This window comes from Salmo salar, chromosome 15, assembly GCF_965601325.2.
Source record: "Salmo salar chromosome 15, fSalSal1, whole genome shotgun sequence".
Taxonomy (NCBI): domain Eukaryota; kingdom Metazoa; phylum Chordata; class Actinopteri; order Salmoniformes; family Salmonidae; genus Salmo; species Salmo salar.
This window is the reverse complement of record NC_138305.1, coordinates 6,535,001-6,557,500: the sequence shown is the minus strand read 5'-3', so window position 1 is coordinate 6,557,500 and position 22,500 is coordinate 6,535,001. Positions and strand designations below refer to the sequence as shown.

Below are 22,500 nucleotides of genomic sequence, written 5' to 3'. Positions count from 1 at the left end.
GATAAGGAGAGGAGTGGAAAGGAAAAGAGAGGAGAGGAGAGAAGGAAGAGAGAGGACAGGAGAGAGGATAGGAGAGGAAAGACGAGGAGAGGAGTGGAAAGGAAAAGAGAGGAGAGGAGAGAAGGAAGAGCGGAGAGGAGAGAAGAGAGGAGAAGATAGAAGAGGAGAGGAGAGAAGGAAAGAGAGGATAGGAGAGGAGAGAGAGAGAGAAGTGAGGAAAGTGAAAGGAGAAGAGGAAGGGAGAGGAGAGGCGAAGATAGGAGAGGAGAGGAGAGACTTGAGGAGAGGAGAGGAGGGAAGAGAGAGGGGAAGATAGGACACTCACCGCACACAGACACAAACACACCCACACACTAAGACACATGTACACACACACACCTCCCATCCCAGAGTTGTGACTAGCAGACCTGTCCTGTCTGTATCAGTGGTTGTGACGACTGACTGACTAACAGACCTGTCCTGTCTGTATCAGTGGTTGTGATGACTGACTGACTAACAGACCTGTCCTGTCTGTATCAGTGGTTGTGATGACTGACTGACTAACAGACCTGTCATGTCTGTATCAGTGGTTGTGATGACTGACTGACTGACAGACCTGTCCTGTCCTGTCTGTATCAGTGGTTGTGATGACTGACTGACTGACTGACTGACTAACAGACCTGTCCTGTCTGTATCAGTGGTTGTGATGACTGACTAACAGACCTGTCCTGTCTGTATCAGTGGTTGTGACGACTGACTGACTAACAGACCTGTCCTGTCTGTATCAGTGGTTGTGATGACTGACTGACTGACCTGTCCTGTCTGTATCAGTGGTTGTGACGACTGACTGACTAACAGACCTGTCCTGTCTGTATCAGTGGTTGTGACTTCTGAGTGACTAACAGACCTGTCCTGTCTGTATCAGTGGTTGTGACGACTGACTGACTAACAGACCTGTCCTGTCTGTATCAGTGGTTGTGATGACTGACTGACTGACTAACAGATCCTGTCCTGTCTGTATCAGTGGTTGTGACGACTGACTGACTAACAGATCCTGTCCTGTCTGTATCAGTGGTTGTGACGACTGACTGACTAACAGACCTGTCCTGTCTGTATCAGTGGTTGTGACGACTGACTGACTAACAGACCTGTCCTGTCTGTATCAGTGGTTGTGACGACTGACTGACTAACAGACCTGTCCTGTCTGTATCAGTGGTTGTGACGACTGACTGACTAACAGACCTGTCCTGTCTGTATCAGTGGTTGTGACGATTGAGTGACTAACAGACCTGTCCTGTCTGTATCAGTGGTTGTGACGACTGACTGACTAACAGACCTGTCCTGTCTGTATCAGTGGTTGTGATGACTGACTGACTAACAGACCTGTCCTGTCTGTATCAGTGGTTGTGATGACTGACTAACAGACCTGTCCTGTCTGTGACAGTGGTTGTGACATGACTACTCCGGTACAGTTATATGCAGCTAATGTACTGTTGTCATTATATTAATGACAAAATAATAAATTAGGGTTAATTAAATGCTCTTTGACTCAAATCCAGTCATGTCTGTGAGTTTGTCTATCTTCCTGTCTGTCTGTCTGTCTGTCAGCTCTACTCTACACTGTTCAGTGATTAACGTCATTTTAGGCAGACCGTACGTTGGCGGATTAGCTCCTTTTATTAAGTAATTATGCAGCAGATTTCCAGGACATATTGTGGGATAAATAAAGCATTATACAAATGACTGTGGATCTGCTGTTACAGGACGTGGCTGGTAGTTCTGTAACTACCAGACAAACAGATGTGGCCAGGGAGCGGACGCTAACAGCAAGCGTAGCGGAAGCATGCGGTGCTCGGCACAGTAATTCATAAACTAGCTATGTCTCTGGTTACTTAACCATCTGGTGTGCGTGTGTGTGTGTGTGTGTTGCTGGATTTTAGTGTATGGGGGATCCTAATGAATACTAAATACTTCACCATCTGACATTCAGCCTGATCAGGCCCAAAGCTGTAACACCAACACCGGGTTCCCTTGACCAATCACAGCCACACACGGCATCATAACCATATAGCCCTCTCTGTCAATTGTCCAATTGGAGTTGCTATTAGTAATCCCATTCATTTTACCCCCATTTTAAACCCTCCCATGTTGAGTCAAGCTGTTTAAACCCTCCATGTTGAGTCAAGCTGTTTAAACCCTCCCATGTTGAGTCAAGCTGTTTAAAACCCTCCCATGTTGAGTCAAGCTGTTTAAAACCCTCCATGTTGAGTCAAGCTGTTTAAAACCCTCCCATGTTGAGTCAAGCTGTTTAAACCCTCCATGTTGAGTCAAGCTGTTTAAACCCTCCATGTTGAGTCAAGCTGTTTAAACCCTCCCATGTTGAGTCAAGCTGTTTAAACCCTCCATGTTGAGTCAAGCTGTTTAAAACCCTCCCATGTTGAGTCAAGCTGTTTAAAACCCTCCCATGTTGAGTCAAGCTGTTTAAAACCCTCCATGTTGAGTCAAGCTGTTTAAAACCCTCCCATGTTGAGTCAAGCTGTTTAAACCCTCCATGTTGAGTCAAGCTGTTTAAACCCTCCATGTTGAGTCAAGCTGTTTAAAACCCTCCCATGTTGAGTCAAGCTGTTTAAACCCTCCCATGTTGAGTCAAGCTGTTTAAACCCTCCATGTTGAGTCAAGCTGTTTAAAACCCTCCATGTTGAGTCAAGCTGTTTAAACCCTCCATGTTGAGTCAAGCTGTTTAAACCCTCCATGTTGAGTCAAGCTGTTTAAAACCCTCCCATGTTGAGTCAAGCTGTTTAAACCCTCCCATGTTGAGTCAAGCTGTTTAAACCCTCCATGTTGAGTCAAGCTGTTTAAAACCCTCCATGTTGAGTCAAGCTGTTTAAACCCTCCATGTTGAGTCAAGCTGTTTAAACCCTCCATGTTGAGTCAAGCTGTTTAAAACCCTCCATGTTGAGTCAAGCTGTTTCAGCAGCTTATCCTGGCATATGCAGTAGCAGGTAGCATATTTGCAAATTATAAATGATGCACTTCATTATGGACAAATTAAACCTATTTGAGAGAAATGCTGAAGGTAATGATTTTAAGGGATGTTCACATAGCCAGCAATTACACATAATGGGATTCCATTTAGGATCTACTGTACACATTAAAGTTTAGCACGATCTGACAGGAAATATTGAATAACACATAATAACACGAGGTGAAAGACAGGTCGAGGGCATAGCAGGACAGAAACTATTCAACCCTCTTTCCCAGTAGAACCCTGTTCCTGAGTGAAAACATCAGCCTATTCTCTCACTCGTCATCAATGTAATAGAAGACAGAAAGCTTTTATTGTGCTCCCTGTCTTTAAGCCCACCACAACACACATACATACCTGTATGACAAACTGATTAAAACAACACATTCAGGGGAGAGTGGTAGTTCACATCAGGGTAGGAGTAGGGGGTAGTTCATATCAGGGTAAGAGGAGTGGGTAATTCATATCAGGGTAGGAGAGGGGGTAGTTCATATCATGTAGGAGGAGTTGGTAGTTCATATCAGGGTAGTTGGAGTTGGTAGTTCATATCAGGGTAGTTGGAGGGGGTAGTTGATATCAGGGTAGTTGGAGGGGGTAGTTCATATCAGGGAAAGAGGAGGGGGTAGTTCATATCAGGGTAGGAGAGGGGGTAGTTCATATCAGGGTAGGATAGGGGGTAGTTCACATCAGGGTAGGAGATGGGGTAGTTCATATCCGGGTAGGACAAGGGGGTAGTTCATATCTGGGTAGGAGAGGGGGTAGTTCATATCAGGGTAGGAGAGGGGGTATTTCACATCAGGGTAGGACAGGGGGTATTTCTCATCAGGGTAGGACAGGGGGTATTTCATATCAGGGTAGTTGGAGGGGGTAATTCATATCAGGGAAAGAGGAGGGGGTAGTTCTATCAGGGTAGGAGAGGGGGTAGTTCCAATCAGGGTAGGAGGAGGGGGTAGTTCATATCAGGGTAGGGTGGAGGGGTGTAGCTCAATCACGGTTTAAGGGAGGGGTGTAGTTCAATGGGGTAGGAGGGAGGGGTGTAGCTCAATCAGGGTAGAAGGGAGGGGCGTAGTTCCTATCAGGGTAGGGAGGAGGGGTGTAGCTCAATCAGGGTTTAAGGGAGGGGTGTAGCTCAATCAGGGTAGGAAGGAGGGGTGTAGCTCAATCAGGGTAGAAAGGAGGGGTGGAGCTCAATCAGGGTAGAAGGAATGGGTGTAGTTCTGTGTGTTTACTTAATATAAACATAAATAAAGGCTTAATTCACCACCACAGTTTACATGACCGCGTGCCCGGCAAGGTTCAATGTGGGAAAGAGAGTGTGTGTGGTGTGTGTGTGTGTGTGTGTGTGTGTGTGTGTGTGTGTGTGTGTGTGTGTGTGTGTGTGTGTGTGTGTGTGTGTGTGTGATCCTGTCCTCATCCCAACCTATCCTCACCGCCTCATCCTGACTGCTGTAACTCTGAAACCAGCTGAAACCTGACAGACTGGGCTACCCCTTTCCCCTCTCCCTCTACCCCTTTCCCCTCTCCCTCTCCCTCTCCCCCTTTCCCATCTCCTCCTCTCTTCTCTTCCTCTACCCCTTTCCCCTCTCCCTCTCCCTCTCCCCCTTTCCCATCTCCTCCTCTCTTCTCTTCCTCTACCCCTTTCCCCTCTCCCTCTCCCATCTCCTCCTCTCTTCTCTTCCTCTACCCCTTTCCCCTCTCCCTCTCCCACTCCCCCTTTCCCCTCTACTCCTCTCTTCCTCTCCCCTCTCCTCCTCTACCCCTTCCTCCTCTCCCTCTCCCCAGGTCCCTGATGGAGAGCAGCAGCAGTTCCAACACCAAGACAAACACATCCCCAGCCAGACATGCTGCAGGGGCTTTACATTGCAATGTCTTTGTTGGTTTTCCAAAATATGCTCCCATCTCATCCTGGACGAAGAGAGGTGACGCATATTATTATTATATTATTATTGGCAGTATTATTTATTATTTGGAGGCTGCTGCTGGTGATACTGTTAGTGATGGTGATGGCGTTGGCAATGGTGATGGTGTTGGTGATGCTGATACTGATGGTGTTGGTGATGGTGTTGGTGATACTAATGGTGTTGGTGATGGTGTTTGTGATGGTGTTGGTGATACTAATGGTGTTGGTGATGGTGTTTGTGATGGTGTTGGTGATACTAATGGTGTTGGTGATGGTGTTTGTGATGGTGTTGGTGATACTAATGGTGTTGGTGATGGTGTTTGTGATGGTGTTGGTGATACTAATGGTGTTGGTGATGGTGTTTGTGATGGTGTTGGTGATACTAATGGTGTTGGTGATGGTGTTTGTGATGGTGTTGGTGATACTAATGGTGTTGGTGATGGTGTTTGTGATGGTGTTGGTGATACTGATGGTGTTGGTGTTTGTGATGGTGTTGGTGATACTGATGGTGTTGGTGTTTGTGATGGTGTTGGTGATACTGATGGTGTTGGTGTTTGTGATGGTGTTGGTGTTTGTGATGGTGTTGGTGATGGTGTTGGTGATGGTGTTACTGATGGTGTTGGTCACGGTGTTGGTGATGGTGTTGGTGATTGGTGGTGGTTTTGGTGTTGGTTTTGGCGATGGTTTGTTGATTGGTGATGGTGATGGTATTGTGATGGTGTTGGTATTGGTCATGGTGATGGTTTTGGTGTTGGTGATTCGTGATGGTGATACTGATGGTGATGGTATGGTGATGGTTTTGGTGATGGTTTGTTGATTGGTGATGGTATTGGTGATGGTGTTGGTATTGATGATTCGTGATAGTGATACTGATGGTATGGTGATGGTATTGGTGATGATGATGGTATTGGTGATGGTGTTGGTTGTGGTGTTGGTGATGGTATGATGATGGTATTGGTGTTGCTGATGGTGTTGGTATTGGTGATGATGATGGTATTGGTGATGGTATTGGTGTTGCTGTTGGTGATGGTCATGGTGATGGTTTTGGTGTTGGTAATGGTCATGGTGATGGTTTTGGTGTTGGTATTGGTGATGGTATTGGTGATGGTGATTGTGATTGTGATGGTTTTGGTGGTGATTGTGATGGTTTTGGTGGTGATTGTGATGTTTAGGTGTTGGTGATGGTGTTGGTGATTGTATCGGTGATGGTGTTGGTATTGGTGATGGTATTGGTGAAGGTATTGGTGATGGTGATTGTGATGGTTTTGGTTTTGGTGATGGTATTGGTGATTGGTGATGGTATTGGTGATGGTTTTGGTGATGGTTTTGGTGATGGTATTGGTGATGGTATTGGTGATGGTTTTGGTGATGGTTTTGGTGATGGTATTGGTGATTGGTGATGGTATTGGTGATTGGTGATGGTATTGGTGATGGTATTGGTGATTGGTGATGGTATTAGTGATGGTTTTGGTGATGGTATATTTCTGTTTGTCAGAGTTCCCATATAGAAGAGGGGGACAGAAGGGGTCTAAGGACATACCATCTGTAGGCATTATATATGTCCTGAAACCATCATCTGGAAACTGTGGACTTTTCTAAATGGAGAGAGGAAGATGTGGAATGGGTTGCGGGAGGGGGGGATTGATATGCTGTTGACAAAGCACTGAGAATCCATGAGCTTCCATAAAAACATATTGAAACTCCTCACAAAAGGATGAAAATATGATATATGATGTACAAAAAAGGTTTGGTGTGAACAAAGGCTATGAAACTTAATATATTTAATATCAACCGAACAAACCATCATAATATGAAGCACGAGAAGGGGAATAGAAAAATCCGCGCCAAAAAAAAAAAAAACAAGGAGAAGTGCTTCCTGGAAGAGCAGAGCCACACCACACTAAACAGGCTCTACTGTTTCCAGATACAGGATGTGGTAAAGTTCTCAGATTTAAATAGAACACATATATCTATCGCTATGGTTACTACTCTCTGTTCCCTTCCTGTTCGAGCGTCTTCCTCTGTGGTGCTGTGCAGCTCTTTGCAGGCAGTATGAGGTCAAACGGGGGTGAAGAAGAGTTTAACAGTGGAGCTGGCTGCCTGCCAATACCAACCACCTCACCTCAGCTGAGCTCTTGAACAATGTGGAGACCGCAGAGCATGGCTGGCACGAGCACAACTATTCATGACTGGCTTGTCCGTGATGGTTGAGTTTACCTGGCATCATCCCACAGGGAGGGAAGGCCTGATGCTGGGGCATGGTTATAGTAATGGCTTTTGGCTAAGGGTTTGACTGGGTTGGCATATCTTTACTACACGGATCGTTTCCAGAGCCAGACAGGTTCTGTGTTTACGCTGTCATGTAACCTTTATATATACAGTTCATTCTCATTGATATACAATCCTCTGTTGAAACAGAGACTTGTAGTTAAGAGGGACATTAGGGTTTTACAGTGATTGTTTAAGTTGCTTACAGTATATTCTGCAGCTTGCTGACACAGGAAGGGCACATTGAGGAGTATATTAAAGATTACACGGAGACAACTTCCAGAGTAAAGAAGTATTTTAGTAGCGTCATTCACTTACTCAACAAATTGGCGCATGACAAAACATTTCAATTATGTTCTGTGTTTTATAATACAAATGAACCACCAGGGCAGGACCATTTCTGTATGTTGAAATTGTGTAAATGAATCCCAGGGCAGGACCGGCAGGTAGCCTAGTGGTTAGAGGGTTGGACTAGTAAGTTGCGATATCGAATCCCCGAGCTGACTAGGTAAAAAAAAAAAAAATCTGTCGTTCTGCCCCTGAACAATGCAGTTAACCCACTGTTCCTGGGCTGTCCTTGAAAATAAGAATTTGTTCTTAACTGACTTGCCTAGATAAATATAAATGAAAACATATCTGTATGTTATAAATGTATAAATGAACCACCAGGGCAGGAACATCTCTGTATGTTATAAATGTATAAATGAACCACCAGGGTAGGAACATCTCTGCATGTTATAAATGTATAAATGAACCACCAGGGCAGGAACATCTCTGTATGTTATAAATGAACCACCAGGGTAGGAACATCTCTGTATGTTATAAATGTATAAATGAACCACCAGGGCAGGAACATCTCTGTATGTTATAAATGTATAAATGAACCACCAGGGCAGGAACATCTCTGTATGTTATAAATGTATAAATGAACCCCAGGGCAGGAACATCTCTGTATGTTATAAATGAACCACCAGGGCAGGAACATCTCTGTATGTTATAAATGTATAAATGAACCACCAGGGTAGGAACATCTCTGTATGTTATAAATGTATAAATGAACCCCAGGGCAGGAACATCTCTGTATGTTATAAATGAACCCCAGGGCAGGAACATCTCTGTATGTTATAAATGTATAAATGAACCACCAGGGCAGGAACATCTCTGTATGTTATAAATGTATAAATGAACCACCAGGGTAGGAACATCTCTGTATGTTATAAATGTATAAATGAACCACCAGGGTAGGAACATCTCTGTATGTTATAAATGTATAAATGAACCACCAGGGCAGGAACATATCTGTATGTTATAAATGTATAAATGAACCCCAGGGCAGGAACATCTCTGTATGTTATAAATGTATAAATGAACCCCAGGGCAGGAACATATCTGTATGTTATAAATGTATAAATGAACCACCAGGGTAGGAACATCTCTGTATGTTATAAATGTATAAATTAACCACCAGGGCAGGAACATCTCTGTATGTTATAAATGTATAAATGAACCACCAGGGTAGGAACATCTCTGTATGTTATAAATGTATAAACGAACCACCAGGGCAGGAACATCTCTGTATGTTATAAATGTATAAATGAACCACCAGGGCAGGAACATCTCTGTATGTTATAAATGTATAAATGAACCACCAGGGTAGGAACATCTCTGTATGTTATAAATGTATAAATGAACCACCAGGGCAGGACCATCTCTGTATGTTATAAATGTATAAATGAACCACCAGGGCAGGAACATCTCTGTATGTTATAAATGTATAAATGAACCACCAGGGCAGGAACATCTCTGTATGTTATAAATGTATAAATGAACCACCAGGGTAGGAACATCTCTGTATGTTATAAATGTATAAATGAACCACCAGGGCAGGAACATCTCTGTATGTTATAAATGGACCACCAGGGTAGGAACATCTCTGTATGTTATAAATGTATAAATGAACAACCAGGGCAGGAACATCTCTGTATGTTATAAATGTATAAATGAACCACCAGGGCAGGAACATCTCTATGTTATAAATGTATAAATGAACCACCAGGGCAGGAACATCTCTGTATGTTATAAATGTATAAATGAACCACCAGGGTAGGAACATCTCTGTATGTTATAAATGTATAAATGAACCACCAGGGCAGGAACATCTCTGTATGTTATAAATGTATAAATGAACCACCAGGGTAGGAACATCTCTGTATGTTATAAATGTATAAATGAACCACCAGGGCAGGAACATCTCTGTATGTTATAAATGTATAAATGAACCACCAGGGCAGGAACATATCTGTATGTTATAAATGTATAAATGAACCACCAGGGCAGGAACATCTCTGTATGTTATAAATGTATAAATGAACCACCAGGGTAGGAACATCTCTGTATGTTATAAATGTATAAATGAACCACCAGGGCAGGAACATCTCTGTATGTTATAAATGTATAAATGAACCACCAGGGCAGGAACATCTCTGTATGTTATAAATGTATAAATGAACCCCAGGGCAGGAACATCTCTGTATGTTATAAATGTATAAATGAACCACCAGGGTAGGAACATCTCTGTATGTTATAAATGTATAAATTAACCCCAGGGCAGGAACATCTCTGTATGTTATAAATGTATAAATGAACCACCAGGGCAGGAACATCTCTGTATGTTATAAATGTATAAATGAACCACCAGGGCAGGAACATCTCTGTATGTTATAAATGTATAAATGAACCACCAGGGTAGGAACATCTCTGTATGTTATAAATGTATAAATGAACCACCAGGGCAGGAACATCTCTGTATGTTATAAATGAACCACCAGGGCAGGAACATCTCTGTATGTTATAAATGAACCACCAGGGTAGGACCATCTCTGTATGTTATAAATGTATAAATGAACCACCAGGGCAGGACCATCTCTGTATGTTATAAATGTATAAATGAACCACCAGGGCAGGAACATCTCTGTATGTTATAAATGTATAAATGAACCACCAGGGCAGGAACATCTCTGTATGTTATAAATGAACCACCAGGGCAGGAACATCTCTGTATGTTATAAATGTATAAATGAACCACCAGGGCAGGAACATCTCTGTATGTTATAAATGTATAAATGAACCCCAGGGCAGGAACATCTCTGTATGTTATAAATGTATAAATGAACCACCAGGGTAGGAACATCTCTGTATGTTATAAATGTATAAATGAACCCCAGGGCAGGAACATCTCTGTATGTTATAAATGTATAAATGAACCACCAGGGCAGGAACATCTCTGTATGTTATAAATGTATAAATGAACCACCAGGGCAGGAACATCTCTGTATGTTATAAATGAACCACCAGGGCAGGAACATCTCTGTATGTTATAAATGTATAAATGAACCACCAGGGCAGGAACATCTCTGTATGTTATAAATGAACCACCAGGGCAGGAACATCTCTGTATGTTATAAATGTATAAATGAACCACCAGGGTAGGAACATCTCTGTATGTTATAAATGTATAAATGAACCACCAGGGTAGGAACATCTCTGTATGTTATAAATGTATAAATGAACCACCAGGGCAGGAACATCTCTGTATGTTATAAATGTATAAATGAACCACCAGGGCAGGAACATCTCTGTATGTTATAAATGTATAAATTAACCACCAGGGTAGGAACATCTCTGTATGTTATAAATGTATAAATTAACCACCAGGGCAGGAACATCTCTGTATGTTATAAATGTATAAATTAACCACCAGGGCAGGAACATCTCTGTATGTTATAAATGTATAAATTAACCACCAGGGCAGGAACATCTCTGTATGTTATAAATGTATAAATGAACCACCAGGGTAGGAACATCTCTGTATGTTATAAATGTATAAATGAACCACCAGGGCAGGAACATCTCTGTATGTTATAAATGTATAAATGAACCACCAGGGCAGGAACATCTCTGTATGTTATAAATGAACCACCAGGGCAGGAACATCTCTGTATGTTATAAATGTATAAATGAACCACCAGGGTAGGAACATCTCTGTATGTTATAAATGTATAAATGAACCACCAGGGCAGGAACATCTCTGTATGTTATAAATGAACCACCAGGGTAGGAACATCTCTGTATGTTATAAATGTATAAATGAACCACCAGGGTAGGAACATCTCTGTATGTTATAAATGAACCACCAGGGCAGGAACATCTCTGTATGTTATAAATGTATAAATGAACCCCCAGGGCAGGAACATCTCTGTATGTTATAAATGTATAAATGAACCACCAGGGCAGGAACATCTCTGTATGTTATAAATGTATAAATGAACCACCAGGGCAGGAACATCTCTGTATGTTATAAATGGACCACCAGGGTAGGAACATCTCTGTATGTTATAAATGTATAAATGAACCCCAGGGCAGGAACATCTCTGTATGTTATAAATGGACCACCAGGGCAGGAACATCTCTGTATGTTATAAATGTATAAATGAACCCCCAGGGCAGGAACATCTCTGTATGTTATAAATGTATAAATGAACCACCAGGGCAGGAACATCTCTGTATGTTATAAATGTATAAATGAACCACCAGGGCAGGAACATCTCTGTATGTTATAAATGAACCACCAGGGTAGGAACATCTCTGTATGTTATAAATGTATAAATGAACCACCAGGGTAGGAACATCTCTGTATGTTATAAATGGACCACCAGGGCAGGAACATCTCTGTATGTTATAAATGTATAAATGAACCCCCAGGGCAGGAACATCTCTGTATGTTATAAATGTATAAATGAACCACCAGGGTAGGAACATCTCTGTATGTTATAAATGAACCACCAGGGCAGGAACATATCTGTATGTTATAAATGAACCACCAGGGCAGGAACATCTCTGTATGTTATAAATGAACCACCAGGGTAGGAACATCTCTGTATGTTATAAATGTATAAATGAACCCCCAGGGCAGGAACATCTCTGTATGTTATAAATGTATAAATGAACCACCAGGGCAGGAACATCTCTGTATGTTATAAATGTATAAATGAACCACCAGGGTAGGAACATCTCTGTATGTTATAAATGTATAAATGAACCACCAGGGCAGGAACATCTCTGTATGTTATAAATGTATAAATGAACCACCAGGGCAGGAACATCTCTGTATGTTATAAATGAACCACCAGGGTAGGAACATCTCTGTATGTTATAAATGTATAAATGAACCACCAGGGCAGGAACATCTCTGTATGTTATAAATGTATAAATGAACCACCAGGGCAGGAACATCTCTGTATGTTATAAATGTATAAATGAACCACCAGGGCAGGAACATCTCTGTATGTTATAAATGTATAAATGAACCACCAGGGCAGGAACATCTCTGTATGTTATAAATGTATAAATGAACCACCAGGGCAGGAACATCTCTGTATGTTATAAATGTATAAATGAACCACCAGGGCAGGAACATCTCTGTATGTTATAAATGTATAAATGAACCACCAGGGCAGGAACATCTCTGTATGTTATAAATGTATAAATGAACCACCAGGGCAGGAACATCTCTGTATGTTATAAATGAACCACCAGGGCAGGAACATCTCTGTATGTTATAAATGAACCACCAGGGCAGGAACATCTCTGTATGTTATAAATGAACCACCAGGGCAGGAACATCTCTGTATGTTATAAATGAACCACCAGGGCAGGAACATCTCTGTATGTTATAAATGTATAAATGAACTCCCAGGGCAGGAACATCTCTGTATGTTATAAATGTATAAATGAACCACCAGGGTAGGAACATCTCTGTATGTTATAAATGTATAAATGAACCACCAGGGCAGGAACATCTCTGTATGTTATAAATGAACCCCAGGGCAGGAACATCTCTGTATGTTATAAATGTATAAATGAACCACCAGGGCAGGAACATCTCTGTATGTTATAAATGTATAAATGAACCACCAGGGCAGGAACATCTCTGTATGTTATAAATGTATAAATGAACCACCAGGGCAGGAACATCTCTGTATGTTATAAATGTATAAATGAACCACCAGGGCAGGAACATCTCTGTATGTTATAAATGTATAAATGAACCACCAGGGCAGGAACATCTCTGTATGTTATAAATGTATAAATGAACCACCAGGGCAGGAACATCTCTGTATGTTATAAATGTATAAATGAACCACCAGGGCAGGAACATATCTGTATGTTATAAATGTATAAATGAACCACCAGGGCAGGAACATCTCTGTATGTTATAAATGTATAAATGAACCACCAGGGCAGGAACATCTCTGTATGTTATAAATGTATAAACGAACCACCAGGGCAGGAACATCTCTGTATGTTATAAATGTATAAATGAACCACCAGGGCAGGAACATCTCTGTATGTTATAAATGTATAAATGAACCCCAGGGCAGGAACATCTCTGTATGTTATAAATGTATAAATGAACCACCAGGGCAGGAACATCTCTGTATGTTATAAATGTATAAATGAACCCCAGGGTAGGAACATCTCTGTATGTTATAAATGTATAAATGAACCACCAGGGTAGGAACATCTCTGTATGTTATAAATGTATAAATGAACCACCAGGGTAGGAACATCTCTGTATGTTATAAATGTATAAATGAACCACCAGGGTAGGAACATCTCTGTATGTTATAAATGTATAAATGAACCACCAGGGCAGGAACATCTCTGTATGTTATAAATGAACCCCAGGGCAGGAACATCTCTGTATGTTATAAATGTATAAATGAACCACCAGGGCAGGAACATATCTGTATGTTATAAATGTATAAATGAACCACCAGGGCAGGAACATCTCTGTATGTTATAAATGTATAAATGAACCACCAGGGCAGGAACATCTCTGTATGTTATAAATGTATAAATGAACCACCAGGGCAGGAACATCTCTGTATGTTATAAATGTGTCAGTGTTTTATCTTATTATATTATAGACCGCATTGTAAGACTCACCACAGTGCAGCACAGAGGCCAGAACCACCACGCGGCCGCTAACGCTGCCAGTAACAACAGCAGCAGGAACACTATGGCCACAGCCAAGCCGTCCGACTGACACAGGAAGAGAAAAATACACGTTAGACCAATCTGAGGTCATATGTTAGACCGAATAGACCAGTCAGAGGTCATATGTCAGACCGAATAGACCAATCAGAGGTCATATGTTAGACCGAATAGACCAATCAGAGGTCATATGTTAAGACATACGTCATACAATAGACTGATAAGACCAGTCAGAGGTATGCACATAGGGACCCGTGTGGCTCAGTTTGTAACACAAGGTGTAGATAAATATAGACTGTATTACTTTCCCCTTTTATTAACAGATTTACATTTTAGTCATTTAGCAGACACTCTTATCCAGAGCAACTTACAGTAGTGAATGCATACATTTCATGCATTTTTTTTTGTACTGGCCCCCCGTGGGAATCGAACCCACAACCCTGGCGTTGCACACACCACACTGGCGTTGCAAACACCATGCTCTACCAACTGAGCCACAGGGAAGACAGATATTGGACAATGTAAAGCTCACACATGTTGTGGCGTAGATGGTGAAGGCACTAAGGATGAAGGACTTTCCATGGTTCAGACTTATCAGGACATCCATGGACCTAGAAAGACAAGCACAACACACACTGTTTAACACCACAATAGCCCTGAATGGGGGGGGGGGGGGGGCCTGTGTATGACTTATTTTTCACGAGGGGAACGAGTTCAAAATGGCGCAATTAAAACCCTAATGATGAACGGCAGAGCTATTTCCGTATGTCCATTATGCCAGATCCAATTACCATGTCTTTAAGCAGGAAACGGAACGACTGAAACGCCTGAAATCCCCCCCCAACCCCAAAATTAAGAAATATGTAAAACACTGTCTATTGTCTGGTCTGATTGTTCGCCTGGCTGTGTGTGTGGGGGATGAAGGTATGTGTGTGTTTTCTCTGTGCAGTTGGTTTCGCCCTGGGCTCTGCCTTGGGCCTTCTATTCTCCTGCGGCTCCAACAGATGAGCTGCCGCCTGACTATCTGTCCTACTGTCCGCTAGTATGGTACTGGAATTTAAATCGCCTGACCCCCCCCTTATTCAATCTTTATATTTCCTTTCCTATTTCCACACTCACTACTTAAATGATGGATGTATGTCCATTTAAAAAATAAAAAAAACTACGTCTCATGTTTTTTGTTCCTGTCCACTTGGCTTTGACTGGTGTTGTGAAACACATTTAGGAGGGGCCGTGTCTGTGACTTGGCTTTGACTGGTATTGTGGAACTCATTTAGGAGGGGCCGTGTCTGTGACTTGGCTTTAGAAGAAATAGAGAAAGAAGACAAAGAGAAGGTCCACTCTCTTAGAATTAATAATATGATTTAAGCCATGGACATTCTCTTTTTCTATTGACCATTACCGGTTTTACACTGAGTGGACAAAACATTAGGAACACTTGCTCTTTCCATGACATAGACTGACCAGCTGAATCCAGGTGCAAGTTATGATCCCTTACTGAGGTCACTTGTTAAATCCACTTCAATCAGTGTAGATGAAGGGGAGGAGACAGGTCAAAGCAGGATTTTTAAGCCTAGAAACAATTGAGACATGGATTGTGTATGTGTGCCATTCAGAGACAAAAGATTGAAGTGCCTTTGAACAGGGTATGGTAGTAGGTGCCAGGCGCACCGGTTTGAGTGTGTGAAGAACTGCAACGCTGCTGAGTTTTTCATGCTCAACAGTTTCCTGTGTGTATCAAGAATGGTCCACCACCCAAAGGTCATTTAGTCAACTCGACACAACTGTGGGAATCATTGAAGTCAACAACTCTTTCGACAACGTTTAGAGTCCATGCCTCGACGAATTGAGGCTGTTTTGAGGGCAAAGGGGGGGTGCAACTCAATATTAGGAAGGTGTTCCTAATGTTTTGTGCACTCAGTGTATATGCACCAACAACTTAATAATATCACAATCAACAGCCTGATCAACTCTATTTGAAGGAGATGAGCCGCATGAGGCAAATTTTCACACCAGATACTGACTGGTTTTCTGATCCACACCCCTACCTTTTTTTTTTTTAAAGGTCTGTCACCAACAGATGCCTATCTGTATTCCCAGTCATGTGAAATCCATAATTTAGGGCTTAATGAATTTATTTCAAATTGACTGATTCCCTCATATGAACTGTAACTCAGTAACATTTTTGAAATTGTTGAGTGTTGCGTTTATATATATATTTTCTGTGTAGTTGGTGAGAGTTACTGTTGCACAAACAGGACAAAAAATATGTTCCTCTTACATAGATGTAAGTCAATTTCAACATACATTTTTTTGAGTAACACAAAAACAAATATTGTGATTGTGTGAAAATACTTTTTTTGTGAGGACATCATCACTCAGTGAAATAATTTGATTGAAATTAAAACAATATTTTGATTAGTTTCACGAGCACCATCTTTTTCTACGCTTCTTTCTCCAAAAAAAGCGATCATCCTTTATTTATACATACAATATACTGTAGATTTTATTTAACCAGAAGAAATATCCCTTTTGCATGACCAGGCCAAGATGACTGCAAACAAACACACGTTACACTGCAGACATTTGAATGGAATGAAAACTTAAACATGTGTTTGGCCTAACGTTTGATCACCCACTCTTGAGGTTCGTTCCGTACCACAATCCCTCTCTTCAGAGTTCAAAGAGTTTCCTCTATTCTGTCAGGATCTCTGCCACGCGTCCTCCAGAGGAGAGACGTTTCCACAACTCTTAGTGACAGCCATCCTCCGCAATATGTTCAACCCTGAATAATTCACCCTCCTCAATTTTCCTGTCTTTAAGGAAAAGTTGGAAAGCCATTAGTGACACCGGAGATCATCCAGCTGTATCGTATCACTAGCGCTTAGCGTCACGCAGGACAACGAGGCGCTCCGACAGAAGCCACTAGACACAGAGACCACTAGAGTAGGAGGGAAAGAGAAGTTTCCACATCGCAGCTAAGAGAACTCCAATGACCAGACCTGGGATCAAATACTATATGAAATCTTTATGAATACTTTTGAGCATTTGCTCTATTCTGCCTGGAGTGCCGGATCTGCAGAATGTATAGTCTTGGGACTGTTCTATTGATCCAGTCAGCCAGGCAAGCCTAGATAAAAGTATTTGGAATTATTTCAAATAGTAATTGAACCCAGGTTTGTCCATATCCCAGTTTAGAGATCTCCAGTGATACTAAGAGAGGAGAGGCCTGGATCGTCTGCCTTGATGTCCCTGGGAACATGTGTCAGTCTTTACAGGGTTTTAGAGTGATCCCTTAGAGTGATCCCCCTGCCCATTTTACCTCTGGCATGACATTTCCCCCTCTCGTCTCCCATCTATTCAGACATAACCCCAGCTCAACCTAACAGCTGGGGCCCTGCCTTCAACTGTCATTCACAGGGTTTAATAGCATCACCAGTTATAAGAAGAGACAGAGCGACAGAAGGATATGTCCATGTATTATTTACCTGTTTTTTTTTTTGCTTTTGTGGAACAGCGTGTTGTTGACCGCACCCACAAACTAAGGTTATGCTATTTCTCCTCTTCGACACGAGTTTCCTCTGAACTATTAAACCTGATAAATATTTGGATTGCTACTCATGACTTGCTGTGCATATTAGTCGATACATAGCCTCCAGGTTTTTGTTGTATCACTAAAGGTATTGAATCATACGTCCACAGTCGGGTATTTCCATTGGGATCCCATTCTTTACCTTCAGGACACAGGGCTCAACTCGAGAGTCTTTACATTGGGCCAAGAAAAGAATATCTGTCACGCCACCTGATGTTAACGTTACAGGAAGACAGATCCCCCCCCCCCAATGCTCCACCAAGAGACGCTCCACTTTTCAACGACCCAGAGATGTTTACGGCTATGACATCAAAAATGGCACCAATTGGACAACTGACACGGTCGGCAGCCCGGCGGAGCGTCCTCCGATTGTCCTGTTCCATTATTCATGAGGCTTGCTGCATTAGCTAGCTGTCCTGTCCTGTCTGTTGCCAGGTGTCAGCCAGGTGTCAACCAGGCCCTTAAGTTTTCTTTTACCCTCCACCGTTGTTGTGTGAACACCAGGTGAGACACGGCGGACCAAGCGCTCCACCATGCAACCTTGTTATCATCAACACATGGGGGGGGGGGGGGTTAAGGGACAGGAGGACACATGGGGGGCACCTACCTAATGGAGCGATATGGTGGAGAGGGGAAGGGGGAGAGGGTTAGGGCCACCAACAGATGCCTGTGTTCAAGGACTGAACCATGACACAGCTGTCACCACAGATGAGACCCGTGCCACCACCAATTGACTGAAGCACTATGGTATATGGAATGTGTACTGTATATGGAATGTGTACGGAGGATGTGTACTGTGTATGGAGGACTGTGTAGGGGCTGTGTATGGAATGTGTACTGTATATGGAACGTGTATTGTATATGGATGTCACGGTTGTCGAAACGAGGAGCGAACCAAAGTGCAGCGTGTGTGTCGTTCCACATTTGATTTACACTGAGAAACTATGCGATACATATAAATAAACTGAATGACAAAAACAACAAACCGTGACGCAGAGGTGAAACATACACTGACTCAAAAACAATCTCCCACAAACCCAGGTTGGACAAACACCAACTTAAATATGACCTCCAATTAGAGACAACGATGACCAGCTGCCTCTAATTGGAGATCACCCCAAACAAAGCCCAACATAGAAATAGAAAACTAGAACAACCCAACATAGAAATACAAAACTAGAACATAACATAGAAAAACTAAACTAGACAATGGAACGTGTATTGTATATGGGATGTGTACTGTGACTCAGTTGGTAGAGCATGGTGTTTGCAACGCCAGCATGGTGTGTGCAACGCCAGGGTTGTGGGTTCGATTCCCACGGGGGGCAAGTACAAAACATTTTTTTTTTTTTAATACATGAAATTAAATGTATGCATTCACTACTGTAAGTCGCTCTGGATAAGAGCGTCTGCTAAATGACTAAAATGTCAAATGAATGTGTATTGTACATGGAACGTGTATTGTACATGGAATGTGTATTGTATATGGAATGTGTATTGTATATGGAATGTGTATTGTATATGATGCTTGAATGGACATTTGTTTTCTACGTTTGCTATTGCTCTTATATGTGATAGATAAATTCCCTCTCATGGTTAAATAAAGTTTGGTCTCTCTTTATAACAACCAACCAAACAGCCATATCTATAGGCCATATCTATAGTCCATATCTATAGACCATATCTATAGACCATATCTATAGGCCATATCTATAGGCCATATCTATAGACCATATATATATAGTCCATATATATAGGCCATATCTATAGTCCATATATATAGTCCATATCTATTGGCCAAATCTCAAGTCTGTACCTACTAACTACCAACCAAGCACACATACAATAGTCGCCTATAAGGACAACATGCCTTAGACCAAACCCCATGCTATAGACCAAACCCCATGCTATAGACCAAACCCCATGCTATAGACCAAACCCCATGCTATAGACCAAACCCCATGCTATAGACCAAACCACATGTTATAGACCAAACCCCATGCTATAGACCAAACCCCATGCTATAGACCAAACCCCATGCTATAGACCAAACCCCATGTTATAGACCAAACCCCATGCTATAGACCAAACCCCATGCTATAGACCAAACCCCATGTTATAGACCAAACCACATGTTATAGACATGTTATAGACCAAACCACATGTTATAGACATGTTATAGACCAATCCACATGTTATAGACATGTTATAGACCAAACCCCATGTTATAGACATGTTATAGACCAAACCCCATGTTATAGACATGTTATAGACCAAACCACATGTTATAGACCACACCACATGTTATAGACCAAACCCCATGTTATAGACCAAACCCCATGTTATAGACCAAACCACATGTTATAGACATGTTATAGACCAAACCCCATGTTATAGGCCAAACCCCATGCTATAGACCACACCCCATGTTATAGACCAAACCCCATGTTATAGACCAAACCCCATGTTATAGACATGTTATAGACCAAACCCCATGTTATAGACCAAACCACATGTTATAGACCAAACCCCATGCTATAGACCAAACCCCATGCTATAGACCAAACCCCATGTTATAGACCAAACCCCATGTTATAGACCAAACCCCATGTTATAGACCAAACCCCATGTTATAGACCAAACCCCATGTTATAGACCAAACCCCATGTTATAGACCAAACCCCATGTTATAGACCAAACCCCATGTTATAGACCAAACCACATGTTATAGACCAAACCCCATGTTATAGACCAAACCACATGTTATAGACCAAACCACATGTTATAGACCAAACCCCATGCTATAGATCAAACCAGAGAACACAAAGCACCACAAAAAGCTCAATACTCTTGGCCAATATAATCCATCTTCAACGCTTCAGGCTTTTTCCTCTGCTAGCGTCCATCCTAACCAACCGATCAAACCAATCACCCCCCCCCCCCCCCCCCAGCATCACCATCGACGGAGACAGCAGAGAGGCAGACAGATGGACGGAGTCGGAGACACAACTTTCAGACGTTCCATGATTCCATGATGCAGGTGGTCCGGGGGGTAGGGATGGGCAGGAAAGGGGATTGTCACAGTAGCATGGTGAATTATTTAAATGAAGAGAGCGTGGAGAAGGGAATCGCTGCATCTGTCGCACAACCCTTTAAAGCCCCAGAACAGATGTGTTTACCCACTATCCCAGGCCCACCCCAGCCCGCTGTACCAGGCCTAACAGCTAACTACTTAATGGGTCACCGTGGCCATGCCAAGAGTTAATTAAGCAAGACTCTTCACATAACAGGAGCAGGAGGAGATCAGGTTCTGTCATGGCACGTATTCACAAAGAGTCTCAAAGAACGAGTACTGACCTAGGATCAGGTCTTCCCTCCGAGTCGTCATGATCTAACAGGCAAAACTGATGTGAGATTAGCACTCCTTCTCTAAGACTCTTTGTGAATACGGGCCCTGACCCAGTGTGCTCTATAACGAAGGAGAAATAGGGTCAATTCTACATTGAAAACTTTAATACCAAAGGACAATTGCAACAAAACATGTTATCAACAGCAGTTTTGGATTAGAAAATTTGAGTGGATTATACGAGATGATGTTACTGTTGGATTGTGAGTAGATAAACTTGCTATACATTAAAAAAAAAAAAATCTCATGGAAGGTTTCTAATCTTGATATGTTCTGGAACCACATTTCCCCGCAATACAATCAAACTATTTTAGATTGGAGTCAGAGAGAACATAAGTAGAAGGTGCTGTTGGGTTTGAGGATTTAAACCCGTGAGGGAAGAATAATCTCTATATACTCAATTTCAGTTATTGAGCTCTGCAGTGCCTTTCTGTTTTTTGGTCAGACCATGGGTTAAATACATATCTCAAATGCTTTCAAATACTGGAAAGTATGTGAGGGCTGGCTTGTTTTAACGACATACAGACACCGGTACGGTTTTGGAATGTCAGTGGGGATGTGTTAAAACACACACACACACACACTACTTACTGTCCGACTGCATACAGCACAGGTGCAGGACACAGGAGATAATCGTTCCGCACAACACTTGGCTTCTGATCTGGAAAATAAAGACTAGAATGACTTCCCTGCACACTACTACACACACAGACTCACACACAGACTCACACACAGACTCACACACAGACTCACACACACAGATGACTTGCAGAATATACAGTAGTATAGTCAAGACATTTGTTATGAGGAAAAATGGGACAAAAGGGAAAGGGTAGAGGGGAAGAGTGGGGGAGAGAGGGGGAGGGTGGGAGAGAATGGGAGTGAGGTAGAGAGTGGGGGAGAGAGTGGTAGAAAGAGGGAGAGAGACTGGGGGAGAGACTGGGGGAGAGACTGGGGGAGAGACTGGGGGAGAGACTGGGGGAGAGACTGGGGGAGAGACTAGGGGAGAGACTAGGGGAGAGAGAGACTGGGGAGAGAGAGTGGGGCAGAGAGAGAGAGGAAGAGAGAGGGAAAGAGAGGGTTAGAATGGGGAAAGGGGTAGAGGGGTAGAGTGGGTAGAGGGGTAGAGTGGGTAGAGGGGTAGAGTGGGATTTAATAACTGGTTGACCCTCCTTTGGCAGCAATAACCTCAACCAAACGTTTTCTGTAGTTGCGGATCAGACCTGCACAATGGTCAGGAGGAATTCTGGACCATTCCTCTTTACAAAACTGTT

At 42.4% G+C, this 22,500-nt stretch overlaps 1 protein-coding gene across 1 annotated transcript in view; it reads right to left on the bottom strand.

Moving 5' to 3' along the window:
• The window catches only part of LOC106570902 (anthrax toxin receptor 2), a 115,024-nt gene that overhangs the window by 66,469 nt on the left and 26,055 nt on the right, over nucleotides 1-22,500 (bottom strand). The window contains exons 9-11 of the mRNA XM_045695384.2: nucleotides 21,818-21,887; nucleotides 14,761-14,839; nucleotides 14,181-14,276 (exon numbers count right to left, since the gene is read on the bottom strand). Of these exons, the coding sequence (XP_045551340.1) occupies nucleotides 14,181-14,276; nucleotides 14,761-14,839; nucleotides 21,818-21,887 (245 nt within the window). The remainder of the gene's footprint in view (nucleotides 1-14,180; nucleotides 14,277-14,760; nucleotides 14,840-21,817; nucleotides 21,888-22,500) is intronic.